At 35.0% G+C, this 19,075-nt stretch overlaps 1 protein-coding gene across 3 annotated transcripts in view; it reads right to left on the reverse strand.

Moving 5' to 3' along the window:
• The window catches only part of LOC117325720 (microtubule-actin cross-linking factor 1-like), a 214,299-nt gene that overhangs the window by 150,013 nt on the left and 45,211 nt on the right, over positions 1–19,075 (reverse strand). For all 3 annotated transcript variants that reach the window (XM_033882153.1, XM_033882152.1, XM_033882151.1), the window contains exons 4-6: positions 5,565–5,612; positions 3,584–3,673; positions 1,654–1,731 (exon numbers count right to left, since the gene is read on the reverse strand). In XM_033882153.1, the coding sequence (XP_033738044.1) occupies positions 1,654–1,731; positions 3,584–3,673; positions 5,565–5,612 (216 nt within the window). The remainder of the gene's footprint in view (positions 1–1,653; positions 1,732–3,583; positions 3,674–5,564; positions 5,613–19,075) is intronic.

The following is a 19,075-nucleotide window of genomic DNA, read 5'->3' on the forward strand; positions in this document are numbered from 1 at the left end:
TCGCTAACTTTCCAACTCAATGCTATCACTAACTTTCCAAACTCATTGCTATCACTAACTTTCCAAACTCATTGCTATTGCTAACTTTCCAAACTCATTGCTATCACTAACTTTCCAAACTCATTGCTATCACTAACTTTCCAAACTCATTGCTATCACTAACTTTCCAAACTTATTGCTATCGCTAACTTTCCAACTCAATGCTATCACTAACTTTCCAACTTATTGCTATCACTAACTTTCCAAACTCATTGCTATCATTGAATCGGTGTAAAAGTTTGTTTTGTAGATTAATGACCTACTATAGTATTACCAGATCATAAAGTCGAGCCCAGAGTGTAAAGTCAAGCCCGGAGTCGTGAGAAGTCTGGATTTACATCTCTCTGTCTAGAGTACGCCTGTACTAGACACAACTGTTACTGATGAATTAGGATATCAAGTCAATAATTGACATTTGTGTTTCTTTCATTACCGTTACTTCCTACATTCCCTAAATCAAGGTCCTCCTTCAAATACCTCAAAAGTGTAAACCAAGAATTAAAGTGTCCAAGCTCCAGCATTCCTTCCCAGAATGTGTGGTTTAATGTATTGTTAACGACTTTTGTTAACGACCCCACAGAGACCAACATTGTACACAACAGTCAAAGCTGAAGTTTCAGGGAATTTCATAGATATTTTTTCTATAACTAAAACTGTTGTAAATTGTGAAAACAATATTTAAACTCTAGTACATAACCAAGATAGCAAAGCTAGGAATGCTGTTAAATTATTTTTGTAACATCATGAAACTTATGGAAAATGTTCTTGTTAGAAGTTTTCATTACGAGGGTTCTCATCATCTGCTTTAGAACCTCTGTGGGTTATTGAAAACAAGATATCTCTGCACCAGCTTAAAGAGGCCCAATATCATGCCATCCTTCAAATACCTGGGATTTGTAGTAAAAGTCACTTACCACTTTAGTGACTGCATATGTATCCGAAGTAAATTTAATTTGTATATTTTTTTTTTTTACAAGAAAATTTGTTAAACATGAAATCTTTTACCTTATCACCCAGAAAAAAATCCCAACCAGCTTCAAAATGTGAAAAATTAACTCTCATAAAAAATACGTAGTTTCCAGCTGATGATTATTTGGACAGGTGTTTTAAGACAGATTGGACTGAAATGAATACAGGGTGGTTAATCTGCCCTGGGAGATTTATAAGGACCTACAAGATAGTGATGAGCACTTAATTATCATACCATTATATCTCGCTAACAATTACCAAGTGGGTGTTGCTTGTGTCTTAATTACTTTGAAAACAAATAGTTCCACGTGATAATACTTAAGTCTATCAAAGGGTCAAACTCGGTGAGAAAGGGATGTCTTATCATACCAATATATTGGCAAAAGATGTAGTTGATGGGATCTTTGTGTTGGCATAAACCTCAATCAGGGTTGGACAATTGGCATTTAATATCTTAAAACCTACACTACTGTTAGTGATTACATAACTCAGGTTGTCAGTCAGATTTTATAAGTCCCAAATCTCCTTTTCAGCAGTAAAACAGCGTATCAATGATTGAGGACTCAAACACACTACATCTGTAGTCTCAATTTGTGGGATATACTTGAGATGTAATATCGTACAGAGATCGACCTCCATTCTTACCCCTTTACGAGCCAGAAACTCCAGTGCTATCTGTACATTTTGAATCTTGTGAAACTTCATGCGCCCTTTTTCTCTTGGCTGGAATGATAAAACAGACATTTTAGTAAACAATTGTGTCATTGTCAGCCACTGTAATGCTTATTGTTCTTTCTTTAACCTAAATTCTAATCCTAACACATGCTCCACACTTAAGTGGGCCATTGAAAGTTTTAATTAAGATATTTTAGCGATGATTCCTTCAATAATAGAGAAAAAAAACTCCTGCCAAGGATCTATTCAAGAGGTCTGTCAGCAACTTACAAATTGCTTTCCCAGCAGTATTTTCTCCTTTTTTTGTTTTGTTCACACAGTAACATTGTGCTAAGGCTAACAGAGTTGTGTCCCCTTACCTGTGATACAATAATCTGTGTACACACATTTATATACTGTCTTCTTATAAAGGAATGGGGTGAGTCATAAGCATACATCATACATTTTATAACATGTGTATGATGACAAGGTATGTATTTAAAACAAACTTAACTATCATACATGCTTATTCTGAAACATATTGAGCATGTTTATATATATTGTAAATAACAAATAAATATGGCAAGAGAACTTAAACCAGGCATTTTCCCCATCTTTACCAGGTACCATAAACTGTACCAGGTACCACAAAATGTACCACCCTTACCAGGTACCACAAAATGTATCACCCTTACCAGGTACCACAAAATGTACCACCCTTACCAGGTACCACAAAATGTACCACCCTTACCAGATACCACAAAATGTACCACCCTTACCAGGTACCACAAAATGTACCACCCTTACCAGGTACCACAAAATGTACCACCCTTAACAGGTACCACAAAATGTACCACCCTTACCAGGTACCACAAAATGTACGACCATTACCAGGTACCACAAAATGTACCACCCTTAAAAGGTACCACTAAATGTACCACCCTTACCTGGTACCACAAGCCACAACACTAGGTACCACTAACGGTACAAGCCTTACTAGGTACCACTAACTGTACAAGCCTTACTAGGTACCACTAACTGTATGAGCCTTACTAGGTACCACTAACTGTATGAGCCTTACTAGGTACCACTAACTGTACCATCCTTACTAGGTACCACTAACTGTACAAGCCTTACTAGGTACCACTAACTGTATGAGCCTTACTAGGTACCACTAACTGTATGAGCCTTACTAGGTACCACTAAGTGTATAAGCCTTACTAGGTACCACTAACTGTATGAGCCTTACTAGGTACCACTAACTGTATGAGCCTTACTAGGTATCACTAACTGTATAAGCCTTACTAGGTACCACTAACTGTACAAGCCTTACTAGGTACCACTAACTGTATGAGCCTTACTAGGTACCACTAACTGTACGAGCCTTACTAGGTACCACTAACTGTACGAGCCTTACTAGGTACCACTAACTGTACGAGCCTTACTAGGTACCATTAAGTGTACGAGCCTTACTAGGTACCACTAAGTGTATGATCCTTACTAGGTACCACTGACTGTACGAGCCTTACTAGGTACCATTAAGTGTACGAGCCTTACTAGGTACCACTAACTGTATGAGCCTTACTAGGTACCACTAACTGTATGAGCCTTACTAGGTACCACTAACTGTATGAGCCTTACTAGGTACCACTAACTGTACAAGCCTTACTAGGTACCACTAAGTGTATGATCCTTACTAGGTACCACTAACTGTACAAGCCTTACTAGGTACCACTAACTGTACAAGCCTTACTAGGTACCACTAACTGTACAAGCCTTACTAGGTACCACTAACTGTACAAGCCTTACTAGGTACCACTAACTGTACAAGCCTTACTAGGTACCACTAACTGTACAAGCCTTACTAGGTACCACTAACTGTACAAGCCTTACTAAGTACCACTAACTGTACAAGCCTTACCAGTGGTTCATGAGCCAGCACTTCTAACAGTGATATCAGGTTGTGTCCATCTTTAAGGTCACAATAAAGATCCAATATCCGTCTTCCAGCCTGGGGGAAAAAGAGATATCTATTAAAACAATGTCTGATAATCATTTAATGTAGTGAGAACATGGGACTCTAACCATCAAAGGTACATAATATATATATATAAATCACCTATAAATATGATAAATGATATTAATCACATAAACATATGATAAATGATATTACATGTGAAATGATGCAAGGAATGTCCTAAACGATTAGTGATCCATCACTGTTCCTGTCTGTTTTATACTGTCGACAGAAATAGATCTAACAGGATCGGTCCTATAGTAACAATAAATCAGTGAAATTTATTCAGTGGCTTAACTCAATTGAATTATCTGAAAATACTCAATCTTACTTAACTCAAATTAAATACTTATTCAAAAAAATTCTAGGAAATAAGTGATAATCCATGACATATATTACATATTAACAATTACTGTACTTACAGACATAATCATGTCAATCATATAAACTATAACTGTGGGATATATATTGAGGATTAATCAGCTGACCATTATTCATGCTTCAAGCAGGTCAAAAAAGCATGAGATATTCCTTAAAAATTGTTTCCATATTGAAATTGTAACTTTCAACTTTTATCTTTTTTATTTTTCTTTACAAATACTTTTACTGTTTAAAAACAAATCAATATTTTAATGAATTGATTACTTTTCTGATAAAATGTAGAATCTATTTTAACGACAAGAATTAACTGACATATCAATGTAGTATTCCTACTGTGAGGCTTGGTCTCGATAGAACATGTTCCTAAACATTACAAATGGGAGGTAACTCTAGCATGCCTGATAATTTTTTCTCATTAATCTTGACTAATGAGAAATATTTTTTCTCATCAAATTAAAAACAAAATGAGAAAAATACTAATCAAACTTTATTTTGCATATTTTTCCCCCAGAGGAATTTTTCCCCGACCAAACTACATTTGACTTGGTGCAAATTTTATATAATATACATGCAACACTGAAACAATGGCATAAATACACAAAAGTCTAATAATACTTCAAACAAATAATTAATAACTTAGATACATAACAACAGACTAAAATTCAACAGAAACCATGCGTACCATTGTCCATCGTTAACCAGGATTGGTTAACAGAGAATATTCATTCAGTCAAGAAAGCAAAAATAAATTAAAACAGGAAATCGCCAACAGATGTAATGATAGAAAGGGGACTAAAGAAAATGATATCAATCTTTAAAATTTGACAATCAATAAGCTTGATAAACATGACTCATCATCTCTACAATGGTCACAACTTATATGACAATGAAGTGATGAGTTATGACGTTTTTCTATGACAATGGAGTGATGAGAAATTACCTTTTTCTATGACAATGGAGTGATGAGTAATTACCTTTTTCTATGACAATTGAGTCATGAGTTATGACTTTTTTCTATGACATTGGTGTCATGACTTATGACGTTTTTCTATGAAATGGAGTCACAAGTTATGACTTTTTCTGTGATAATGGAAATAGACATAATGATCCTTTCAGAAGTATAATGTTCTGTATAATTGAGGGGATAATATTACAATTGCTAATTGATATATACCTTACTAAGATGTTAGATATTAGATGTCCATTACAATGATACCAACATTACATTACAGGTATAAATGGTCAAAAATAGCCAGTAAAACTACACCTCATTTCGCAGCTGTAAAATTTACTTAAACCCTTCAACTATCTGGAGTTGGATACCTCAAATTTTATTGAATTCAAACATGAGATCATGATAAGAACCTATCAGATTCTAGCCCTCTGGCCTTATGAAAACCTAGTGAGTCTGCGGGGGAGGAGGAGGAGGCGAACAGGGAATCAGGCAGGGAACACAACATTCAGGCATGCAGAAATTATTTAAATGACGTGGCCTGTGACAAACCTGGGAGAATCTCCAATGCTGCATGTAGTCAACAGGTAAGGGAGACCACTGATGATTAATACAATAACGTAATTATAGTATTATTATAATTCAATTTAATAACATTTCAAATATCAAAACAATTAAGGCAACCATTTTATCCATTCATTCAAAATTTGGCAATTCTCAGTGACAAAGTATGAAATATTTGTCTTGTATAAAGCAACCTTTATACACAAAGGGCCACAACTCTGTATATGAAACCTAAAATATTACGTGGCATTCACATCCTGCAGGTAATAATGAATGATGGATTACACACAAACAGAAGGAAAATCTTCTTCTGTGAGTACTGAACATAAAAAAATAATATATTTTATTTATCATTCCAGTAATAACAGAAAATTTCTTGTTTTCAGTGATTTACAACTGACACTGGATCCTCTACCATTGATTCAACAAACCTGGAATGCTAAAAACTCTCAAGGTATATCAAAGACTGCAGACATGAAAGTCTGATGTGAGTAAAGATGATGAGGACAAGTTCACTTTTAGCCGTGATCTGGACAGACTGGACAGTGTCCAGATCGGGCCACATCTAATATTTGATACCAAAGTACAACCTCTGGTATCTCCTATTTCAATGTACACAAGTTCAAACTAAAAACAAAATCCAGATTAATAAGCAAGTTCCTTACAAACATCTCTCTGATCCTGTATTAAGTCAGTGTCACCAGTGATCTTATCTGACCCATATAGATAATCCCACAAATGTTTGATGTGTGGGTGTCAGCTTATGGTATGTTCCACCCAAGTAACCTTGATTATGACCCAAACACATCCTCCATTTTCCTGTTTACAGAAAGTAAGATCAATATTTACAATTGTCATTAAGGATATTATTTTTCAGTGATAGTTTCCATCCCAAACAAACAAATTTATCACCAACATCAATTTAATACAGTATGGACATTAAGGTACACACAACATGAACCCAGAAAATCTCAGACCCTTTGTCAATATTGTTACTTCACATTCAAATACTTTAGTACAATATACAATTGGTTACAAGAATACAAAATAAACTCACACAAACCCTACATATTTCTCAAGCCCACCACTACAATATTCTGATACAAATATTTCATACAGAAAACTACAATATTTTTCTTGGCTTAGTATTAGGTCCGACTATTATTAGATTCATGACCCTGAAGTGACCACTGGAATGACCTCTCTTGCTCCTGTATAACAACTTAGTGATGATGTGTTCTTGAATTACACATACAAGAACATTATCCTTCTTTGCCAATGTGACTAGTCAGTCAAGATCCCTGATTCAATCCCAGTGGATACATAGAGAAGTATTATGTGCCAAAAATTAACTTATCTATATGAAGTGCACTATAAGTTTATCATAGAGAAAAGTTAACTTATCTATATGAAGTGCACTATCAGTTTATCATGGAGAAAGTTAACTTATCTATATGAAGTGCACTATCAGTTTATCATAGAGAAAGTTAACTTATCTATGTGAAGTGCACTATTAGTTTATCATAGAGAAAGTTAACTTATCTATGTGAAGTGCACTATTAGTTTATCATGGAGAAAGTTAACTTATCTATATGAAGTGCACTATAAGTTTATCATAGAGAAAATCAACTGTTATCTATGTGAAGAGCACTATTAGTTTTTCATAGAAAAAATGATTCATCCCAAGAGAAGATTACTTCCTTTTAACAATACTAAAGCCAAGTAGATGTAAATCTACACTGTCACCGCCCATTAACAAATGTAGAGGACAGGTACAAGTTACAGTCACACAGGAATATCTGTCATATACATTTTATGATTCTATACCAGACTACGAGGGAAATTCTTATACCACAGACATTGTACTGTGGCACCAAATTCTTATACCACAGACATTGTACTGTGGCAACAAATTCTTATACCACAGACATTGTACTGTGGCAACAAATTCTTATACCACAGACATTGTACTGTGGCAACAAATTCTTATACCACAGATATTGTACTGTGGCAACAAATACTTATACCACAGACATTGTACTGTGGCAACAAATTCTTATACCATAGACACCGTACTGTGGCAACAAATTCTTATACCACAGACATTGTACAGTGGCAACAAATTCGTATACCACAGACAGTGTACCGTGGCAACAAATTCTTATACCAGACATTGTACTGTGGCAACAAATTCTTATACTACAGACATCGTACTGTGGCAACAAATTCTTATACCACAGACATTGTACTGTGGCAACAAATTCTTATACCACAGACATTGTACTGTGGCACCAAATTCTTATACCAGACATTGTACTGTGGCAACAAATTCTTATACCAGACATTGTACTGTGGCAACAAATTCTTATACCACAGACATTGTACTGTGGCAACAAATTCTTATACCAGATATTGTACTGTGGCAACAAATTCTTATACCAGACATTGTACTGTGGCAACAAATTCTTATACCAGACATTGTACTGTGGCAACAAATTCTTATACCAAAGACATCGTACTGTGGCAACAAATTCTTATACCAGACATTGTACTGTGGCAACAAATTCTTATACCACAGACATTGTACTGTGGCAACAAATTCTAAACCACAGACATTGTACTGTGGCAACAAATTCTTATACCACAGACATTGTACTGTGGCAACAAATTCTTATACCAGATATTGTACTCTGGCAACAAATTCTTATACCACAGACATTGTACTGTGACAACAAATTCTTATACCACAGACATTGTACTGTGGCAACAAATTCTTATACCAAAGACATTGTACTGTGGCAACAAATACTTATACCACAGACATTGTACTGTGGCAACAAATTCTTATACCACAGACATTGTACTGTGACAACAAATTCTTATACCACAGACATTGTACTGTGATTACAATGCAGCAAAATTAAATCAGTTCTTTAATGGTAGAAAGAATAGGAAACCGCGTAAAATGAAGTGGCCCAAGATTGTATGGATTTAAACCCAGTGAGTCATTGTAGTATGAAGTGACTGAGGGAGAGGTCAACCTTTTGGCACAGACCATGTGTTGCTGATCAACATATGCTGTGTCAGGGCCTGGGGGATCAGAGTTAGGCTCCGCCCCCATTGAATTAAAGTAGTGGAGCACATTATCAGGTGTTACTATTAAGTTATATAAAACATAGTCTAGGTTTATAAAACAGATACGTATAGTACACTGACAAATTAACGTGGGTATATCTGGTACAATCTATTCTGACTTATTAAAGTGCATATTTTCAACAATTACTACAAATTATATAATGTAAACATTCTACTGGTTTTCTTACAAGTTATTGTAACATAAGTAGTATCTTTTTAATGTTGAATTTTTCTTTGATTATTTTTTTTCAATTTTAACTGAACTTTGCAAACATTTTTTTAAGTAAATTAAATGTTAACACAAGTAATGCGTAAGAAACATTTAAAAAATATCAGTAAATAGAAATATCCAGTCTATTGATTGAACATATTGACACATGTCAGATTTTATCACTTTCCCTTTCAGTAAACACATGTTATCACACAGAGGAGATGTAACCCTGGCCCCAGAGACATTAACCGTCACGATGGCCGGTACCTCTAACCTATATACACAACTCCCTGGAACATCTTTAGTGTGCCCAGCGCTATCGATGATGGCCGGAATAAAGCCAATATTTGTCAATCAGCCTGACTTTGATGAATGGCTACACTATCATTAATAAACACCCAAAGTTCTTACATGACAAAATGTTGTGACCCAAACTTTCAATGACATTTTCCCTGGACATTTACGATTCTACCTTGGCGAAATGACAATGTTATCATTATGACTAGCTACCATTCTCCATTGAATCCCTATAAACCCAACATTGGACGGCGCTCTTTATGGTCGATAAGGCTCCGTCTGAATCATTGATCAATCTCTAACTGTACCTGTAGTACAATTTAAATCCACCAACACCAGACAACCAGCCGTTTGATCTCTCCCATAGCCATTCAGACCAATAGCTCGCCCATACCACCTAATTATTCCAGCACCCACACAAATATTCCCTGTCACCATACTGTCACACACCTTCAATAGGTATAATTTTAGGACTGTCTTTTGATCTACAGTTATTTCCATAAATAAATCACACAAGGTAATACTGCACAAATTTTAAGGCTGAATATTATTATGATTAATTCCATGTAAACTGTAAATGCATAAAATGTTTTTCTTAGAAAAATAACTTTTTAAAATAAGCTGACATGGCAGTAAGCTTGAAGTATCTGTATATATTGATACTATGTTCAAATGACTCAAGTTTATACCTATATAAACACTTGTGAAGTTATATGTAAACTTATAACCAGTTTAATCTACATAGATTAAATTTTATCTCTAATTAACACTGGTAGACTTAATCCCTATACATAATCAATGGAGCTGCTAAATGCTTCTGCTTATCAAGATTCTTTTATGTCGCAACATCGAAGAGGTTTTAATCAATGACAACCGGGTACTTATTAGCCAGGTAGGCTTCTAAAATATAGATCAAAATAATACATACCTACTGGTATTTTTAATAGAAAATAGGACTATTTACAAACGAGTCTCAACAAAGTGGTCAATAACCTCTGATTTTAACATTACCTTAAGTAACTCTTTTAACATTATTAATAACCTTCTAAAGGGCAGACAACTCCATACCGTGTTTGCCTCTCCCCAATATTCAATCATAAGCCAAAAAGTATTACAGATCTTGATATAATACAGAATACAAAATAGCTGTTGGCATCTTCAAGAGACGACGATCCTGCTGTGAACTCAGTCAGTATTGAGCCACTTCTTGTAATCTTAAAATGATTTTCTAAAGCCAGATTCAAGGGCAGATAACCACATACTATGACATGTCCGGTATCGAGATTTACACTACAGATAAGTTTATTTTACATAACTTAAATAAGGATCAAACAATCAGCATTTCCATTCCTCAGGTGATAATCCTAATCTATTGATAATCTCCTGATAATCTACATCACTTTCTTTAGTTCTCAATAATCTCTTTCTACTGTGTAGAATTGACTTTAATCCATCTCTATGTTGGTCTTAACCTTGCTACCTAAATCTGGTATTATACTGATCCTACTCATAAACAAGTCGGTAACAGCTCCCATATTACAAACAATTAAAGACATATTTGTAATATAACTACGATAATGAGATTTAGGAAATGTGTAAGCAATAATAACAGTTTTATTACAATAATAGTGACCATTAACAGGCTCCATCAGGACTTGTATGGTCTGTCATTAACTACAGCAAAATTAACACAAGCTCTTCTCACCTATCTGTTTTATTTCAAAAGCAAAATTGATATAAAGTGCAGTCAATTAAAGCATAAAAATTCCTTAATCAGAAATATATGAAGAACATTTGTATGTTATTATGTATAACTCAACGTACCAACAACAAAATCCCAAACAAAACCAATCACAGACTGTCTTTGTTTTAATTTGGTCATTTCATCTCGATAAAATCTTTTAGTCATGTAAACTTGGGCAATATGAATATCAAATTCCAGAAGAAAATTTACATACAAGTATTTCCAGTATGCTAACAGCGCACGTGACAAAAATTGATATAAAGTTTTCATTGTGCTCAAGGAAAAAGTTTAGTTTTGTGGTTAGGCCCTCGGGCTGGAATAATTACATCCACACTCCAAATAAACGGATAAGGGGTAGTCCTTAGGTAGTAAGATCTGTATGTATACAGGTAAAACTGACAAATATGTACCTGTAATATCGTTAACATGTATATATGGTACAGGTGTCTGAAATGTATGTAATAGTATCAGTTGTACAGTGAATTAAAGTATCTCTTTATACAGTGATACACACAAAATGATTTGAAAGAAAATCTGCATGATCACCATCTACATACAACTTTCACTATGTATTTCAATAGGAATTCAAAGAAACATGCAAGGTCATCGTCCTATCTGGGGATCATCAGAGTTCCTTTCAGATTCAGTTTGAAAGACCTCTTCACAAACTAGACAGAGCATTAAGATTACCGACAAGGAATTTGATCTCATCCAAACGACTGGAATTTGATGTAAAAAACAGAATATAACATAAAACCACATTGTAATGGCAGCATTTGTTGTCCAGTATAATTTTACCATTATATGGATGATTTCTCGTAAGGAGATGTTCAGGGAGCAGATAAAAAAACAAAAAGGGGCCTCCAAAATGTGCAGGTGGTAAATAAGGGAGCTGGCAACGAAAGGGTGGGGCATATTTTATCAGGGGCATCATATATTTATTGTGTAACAGTATTACTGGCAGGTACCTGGTTGTCGGGTATGTTTAACCAAATCAAAAAACCAAATAATTTCCCATGCCTTTTTGATAATGAACAGGTTTTATCCATATGATTGTAACACGATCCATTCTTTGATATTGATAAATGTCAATACACTGTGTCTGCTACACCAAATCTATAAATAGAATATAAGGTAGATATTCTACCTTGGGATTTTTAAAGGAAACGAGATTCAATCAAAAAGTATAGAGAAAATTAAAAGTAAACATCACATTACGACTGTAATGGATCGCTGACTTAAAAAGCTCCTACCTCTCCCGGCCTGTTTACATACCAATGTAAAAAAAATCTTCACTCAATTTGTCGTAGACAATTTAAATAATTGACCTATTCATTGGTGCAATTTAAAAGTTCTCACCTCTATAAATCACATTTTAAAGCGACACCAATTGACAACGACTGCGAGGTTTGATAGAAATGGGAGCTACACAGAGTAAACAACTAGAATTGTAAGCCACAAGTTAATACTTTCTGCTCCTACATAAAAGTCAGAAAAAGAAACATACAGTTACCGTACGGTATATAAACTTACTCCTGTTTTGATGAATACTGAACTAAAGTCTAATCAAAACTCCACTTGGTAGATTTTGTAATATGATTCACTCTGTGCTCAAATATGGGTTTATTTTAAAATTGAAGAAGAACCAGGAATGATACAAAATGTCTCCATTCATTCAAAGAGAAATAATAAATACAAAACCATCCAGTAGCTATGACAACCCACAACACAGGATAGTTAACCCATGATCGATGATAGAGGGAATTAATCCATCAATTTTCTTAGCAATTTGTTCTGAAAATATCAAAACTTGAAAAAAATTGATTTCAAAACTCTTTATATTTATATCTAGGTTTTCTTATATCAATTCCTTTTTATATTGTATGTTATTTATACAACGCAGGTAGCTCAAAATACATTTTCAAAATATCTATCGTGCAACAGGTAAAGTTTTCACATTTATCAAAATATCAATGCACATTTAATCGTCTCGTCATGATAAGCTTTATACAGAATACATATCCAGGTATCTCACAGGGATATTAAATATTTCATGTAAATCATAGTGGTCTTTTTCTGCTACACTGATTTTTAGTGAAAGTATTCATAACAGGAAGCAGTTTGTATGTAAAAATCACATAATTTTTATGTTTTATTCATGACCGAGTGCCTGTCCATTGAGACGTGGTTGTTTGTTAAACTGAAAATCCTATAACAAAACTGTATTTTAATGCAATTTTTGTCAGACATGACAGATTAACGTATTCAGGGGAGACAACTCCAATATTGTACAGTATTGGTAGGCGACAGTGGTGACAAATCCAATATTGTACAGTATTGGTAGGCGACAGTGGTGACAAATCCAATATTGTACAGTATTGGTAGGCGACAGTGGTGACAAATCCAATATTGTACAGTATTGGTAGGCGACAGTGGTGACAAATCCAATATTGTACAGTATTGGTAGGCGACAGTGGTGACAAATCCAATATTGTACAGTATTGGTAGGCGACAGTGGTGACAAATCCAATATTGTACAGTATTGGTAGGCGACAGGGGGGACAAATCCAATATTGTACAGTATTGGTAGGCGACAGGGGGGACAAATCCAATATTGTACAGTATTGGTAGGCGACAGTGGTGACAAATCCAATATTGTACAGTATTGGTAGGCGACAGTGGTGACAAATCCAATATTGTACAGTATTGGTAGGCGACAGTGGTGACAAATCCAATATTGTACAGTATTGGTAGGCGACAGTGGTGACAAATCCAATATTGTACAGTATTGGTAGGCAACAGGGGTGACAAATCCAATATTGTACAGTATTGGTAGGCGACGGGGAGACAAATCCAATATTGTACAGTATTGGTAGGCGACGGGGGTGACAAATCCAATATTGTACAGTATTGGTAGGCGACAGTGGTGACAAATCCATATTGTACAGTATTGGTAGGCGACGGGGAGACAAATCCAATATTGTACAGTATTGGTAGGCGACAGGGGAGACAAATCCAATATTGTACTGTATTGGTAGGCGACAGTGGTGACAAATCCAATATTGTACAGTATTGGTAGGCGACAGTGGTTACAGAGATACATAGTGAACCTACAACAGGAAATCACTTATTCAGTGGACTGTGCCTCATAGTCCTGAAGGTCAAAGCATTGTTAGCTTTCAAAATGATTCAGACAACAATTTAATTTATTTATTTCCTAAATTTTCCTAAACCTGATACAGTGAAGAAAAAATATCTTAATCAATTAAATGATTGAAAAAATCATCTTGAAACTATCAACACTTATTTGTTTAATACAATCATATCTGTAAAATGACATTTCCAATTTGTCCCCAACATTTTCACATTAACATTGACAAGTGAGGACAGGGTGTTCACGGTCTCTCACACAAACATTAGGTGACACTGAAGTAGTGTGGTGAGTAAATACAGTAGATACATATGGTAACACCAATCAATAACAACACCATTTACTTACACGAGGAACTTAAAATTCCAGACAGAATCTTAGTCATCGCCTCAACACAAAATAACAGAACATTTCTATTTACTGAAATCCTTCTTAAAATTCTGTCAGTGACAAAATATCTCAATGTTGTCTTCTGAAAGCATTTTGACATGTGTGAAGACTTAATGTTATAAAGATTATTAGTGAGCCTGGGTTGATCATAAGGAACACTTAGAGAACGTTGAGATCTGTTTCACGGTTTCTAACCCCACCAAACAATGTGGTCCACCATTATCACCTTGTGTAATCCCCTTGGAGTTTAAAATACAGTAATTTGTCTATCTCAATGTGACTATGAGAGAATCACAGAGGAATGGTGACAATGATTATCACCCCTTGTCTGTTGACACTGTTAGTCACCAGGTGGCATTATCATCACAATGACCCCCCAGCAGGAAGAACAGTTAGCTGGTATTTGTTCAAATATTTACTTTCTATTTGACCTCAAATCAACATTGTTTCAATAACCTCTCCTCGTCAGGCTGTACATGTCTATCAGGGTTTGTTAGGTGCTGGTCGTCCAATGTTATATCTCATCTAGGTATTTATTATATCACACTGTTGAGACATAGTAAGACCCCCACCATGTCATTCTGAGGTACGGTCAAGTCAGAGAAGATAGGTACTCCAAAGGTTACTGACCGGGACAGACAGACAATCTGGTGTTGTCCTATAAAACACACATGAGAGAGACACACCCCTGTGATAAGTGGGGCTACTGTACTTATAACAGTGTTCTGTGTTATACATTAAATAACATTGTTAGTATAATGACAGTCCTATATAGGTGACAGTCTATTATATCTAGTACACTATTTCTATGTAATATTCTGAAAGTTCCTTGGCCTTAATACATGGTCTATGAGGTGAAAATACAAGACCCTGTATAATCTGTGAACTTGTGAACAAAATATATCATCAATGAACTTGTATAAACCACACCTTGTATAATCCATTGACTTGTATCAACCAGACCTTGTACAATCCATTAACTTGTATAAACCAGACCTTGCATAATCCATTGACTTGTATAAACCAGACCTTGTACAATCCATTAACTTGTATAAACCAGACCCTGTATAATCCATTGACTTGTATAAACCAGACCCTGTATAATCCATTGACTTGTATAAACCAGACCTTGTACAATCCATTAACTTGTATAAACCAGACTCTGTATAATCCATTGACTTGTATAAACCAGACTCTGTATAATCCATTGACTTGTATAAACCAGACCTTGTACAATCCATTAACTTGTATAAACCAGACCCTGTATAATCCATTGACTTGTATAAACCACACCCTGTATAATCCATTGACTTGTATAAACCAGACTCTGTATAATCCATTGACTTGTATAAACCAGACTCTGTATAATCCATTGACTTGTATAAACCAGACCTTGTACAATCCATTGACTTGTATAAACCACACCCTGTATAATCCATTGACTTGTATAAACCAGACTCTGCATAATCCATTGACTTGTATAAACCAGACCTTGTACAATCCATTAACTTGTATAAACCAGACCCTGTATAATACATTAACTTGTATAAACCAGACCCTATATAATCCATTAACTTGTATAAACCAGACCTTGCATAATCCATTGACTTGTATAAACCAGACCTTGTACAATCCATTAACTTGTATAAACCAGACCCTGTATAATCCATTAACTTGTATAAACCAGACCCTGTATAATACATTAACTTGTATAAACCAGACCTTGTATAATACATTAACTTGTATAAACCAGACCCTGTATAATCCATTAACTTGTATAAACCAGACCCTGTGTAATCCATCAACTTGTATAAACCAGACCCTGTGTAATCCATCAACTTGTATAAACCAGACCCTGTGTAATCCATCAACTTGTATAAACCAGACCTTGTATAATACATTAACTTGTATAAACCAGACCTTGTATAATCCATTAACTTGTATAAACCAGACCCTGTGTAATCCATCAACTTGTATAAACCAGACCCTGTATAATCCATTAACTTGTATAAACCAGACCCTGTATAATCCATTAACTTGTATAAACCAGACCTTGTATAATCCATTAACCTGTATAAACCTGGACCCTGTATAATCCATTAACTTGTATAAACCAGACCCTGTGTATCCATCAACTTGTATAAACCAGACCTTGTATAATCCATTAACTTGTATAAACCAGACCTTGTACAATCCATTAACTTGTATAAACCAGACCCTGTATAAACCATTAACTTGTATAAACCAGACCCTGTATAACCCATTAACTTGATTAAACTAGACCCTGTATGATACATTAACTTGTACAAACCAGGCCCTGTATAATGCATTAACCTGTATAAACCAGACCTTGTATAATCCATTAACCTGTATAAACTAGACCCTGTATGATCCATTAACTTGTACAAACTAGGCCTTGTATAATCTACTAACATGTATAAACCAGACCTTGTATAATCCATTTACTTTTACAAAATATGAAATTTAAGAGTCAAGTTAGTAAACATTAACTAGTGTTAGTCAGCAATAACTAAAGTAGTAAACATTAACTAGTGTTAGTAAACAGTAACTAGTGTTAGTAAACAATAACTAGCATAAGTAAACAGTAACTGGTGTTAGTAAACAGTAACTAGTGTTAGTAACTAGTTTTAGTAAAAGTTAACTAGTGTTAGTAAACAGTTACCAGTGTTAGTTAACAATAACTATGTAGTAAACAGTAATTAGTGTTAGTAAACATAACTAGTGTCAGTAAACATTAACTAGTGTCAGTAAACAGTAATTAGTGTTAGTAAACAGTAACTAGTGTTAGTAAACAGTAACTAGTGTCAGTAAACTGTAACTAGTGTCAGTAAACATTAACTAGTGTCAGTAAACAGTAGTGTTAGTAAACAGTATTTAGAGTTAATAAACATAACTAGTGTTAGTAAACAGAAACTTGTGTCAGTAAACTAGTGTTAAGTTTCATCCCATTACAAACTACTTCCCCCTTCTTCCTTTTGCTTGTTAGGGCAGAAACAATTTTAACTGGCTGTCAATTACTAGCTGTTAATAGCCTGTAGATATTTTGAGACACGAGATAAGACTTTATGAGGGCTTGAGTTGAAATCTATCATCACATCACACAAACATCTGTCACAGCAATAACATATAGTACAGTGTCTATTTAATCCTAGTCTATATACCAGTACCACAAGGTCTATATACCAGTACCATTAGGTCTATATACCATTACCATTAGGTCTATATACCAGTACCATTAGGTCTATATACCAGTACCATTAGGTCTATATACCAGTACCATTAGGTCTATATACCACTAGGTCTATACACCTGTACCACTAGGTCTATATACCACTAGGTCTATACACCTGTACCACTAGGTCTATACACCTGTACCACTAGGTCTATATACCACTAGGTCTATATACCACTAGGTCTATACACCAGTACCACTAGGTCTATACACCAGTACCACTAGGTCTATATACCACTAGGTCTATACACCAGTACCACTAGGTCTATACACCAGTACCACTAGGTCTATACACCAGTACCACAAGGTCTATATACCACTAGGTCTATACACCAGTACCACTAGGTCTATACACCAGTACCACTAGGTCTATACACCAGTACCACTAGGTCTATACACCAGTACCACTAGGTCTATATACCACTAGGTCTATACACCAGTACCACTAGGTCTATACACCAGTACCACTAGGTCTATATACCACTAGGTCTATACACCAGTACCACTAGGTCTATATACCACTAGGTCTATACACCAGTACCACTAGGTCTATACACCAGTACCACTAGGTCTATATACCACTAGGTCTATACACCAGTACCACTAGGTCTATATACCACTAGGTCTATACAACAGTACCACTAGGTCTATATACCACTAGGTCTATACACCAGTACCACTAAGCCTTACATGTTCCATTGTACCACCATATGTTCATTGAGTGTCACATGTGGTATAATTTGCTCAAGGATACAGCAGTTTTATTTAATTCCAGACAGTTTTAAAGGTCAATCTGACAAAGTTCTTGTGTTGATTACATAAACACATTAATCATAACAATACTGTAGACATATAAATCACCCACGATTCACAAATTGCCTAACAACAAAATGCAGAATGACGTAAATATAACCTTTTTCTTAATTTAAAAAATATATCAATAAAATCACCATATTGTATGAGAGTGATAGAGAAGTTATGTAAATTAGATCCATATATTAGTTTTTCTTTATAAAATCAATCAATCTACTTGAAGCCTAAAACACTGAATTAAAATTTTCATGAATGTCATACTTGTAAACAGAAATGGTCATCTTGTCTTATGCAAAATTGCAAATTTTTCCTCGGCTTCTATGTTATTGACACAGACTCGGGCCAAACATTATACCTACATTTAACCCTGACTGACCATACATTTAACCCTGACTGACCATACATTTAACCCTGACTCCGACCATACATTTAACCCTGACTCCGACCATACATTTAACCCTGACTGACCATACATTTAACCCTGACTGACCATACATTTAACCCT

This window comes from Pecten maximus, chromosome 4 (genome assembly GCF_902652985.1).
Source record: "Pecten maximus chromosome 4, xPecMax1.1, whole genome shotgun sequence".
NCBI classification, from domain to species: domain Eukaryota; kingdom Metazoa; phylum Mollusca; class Bivalvia; order Pectinida; family Pectinidae; genus Pecten; species Pecten maximus.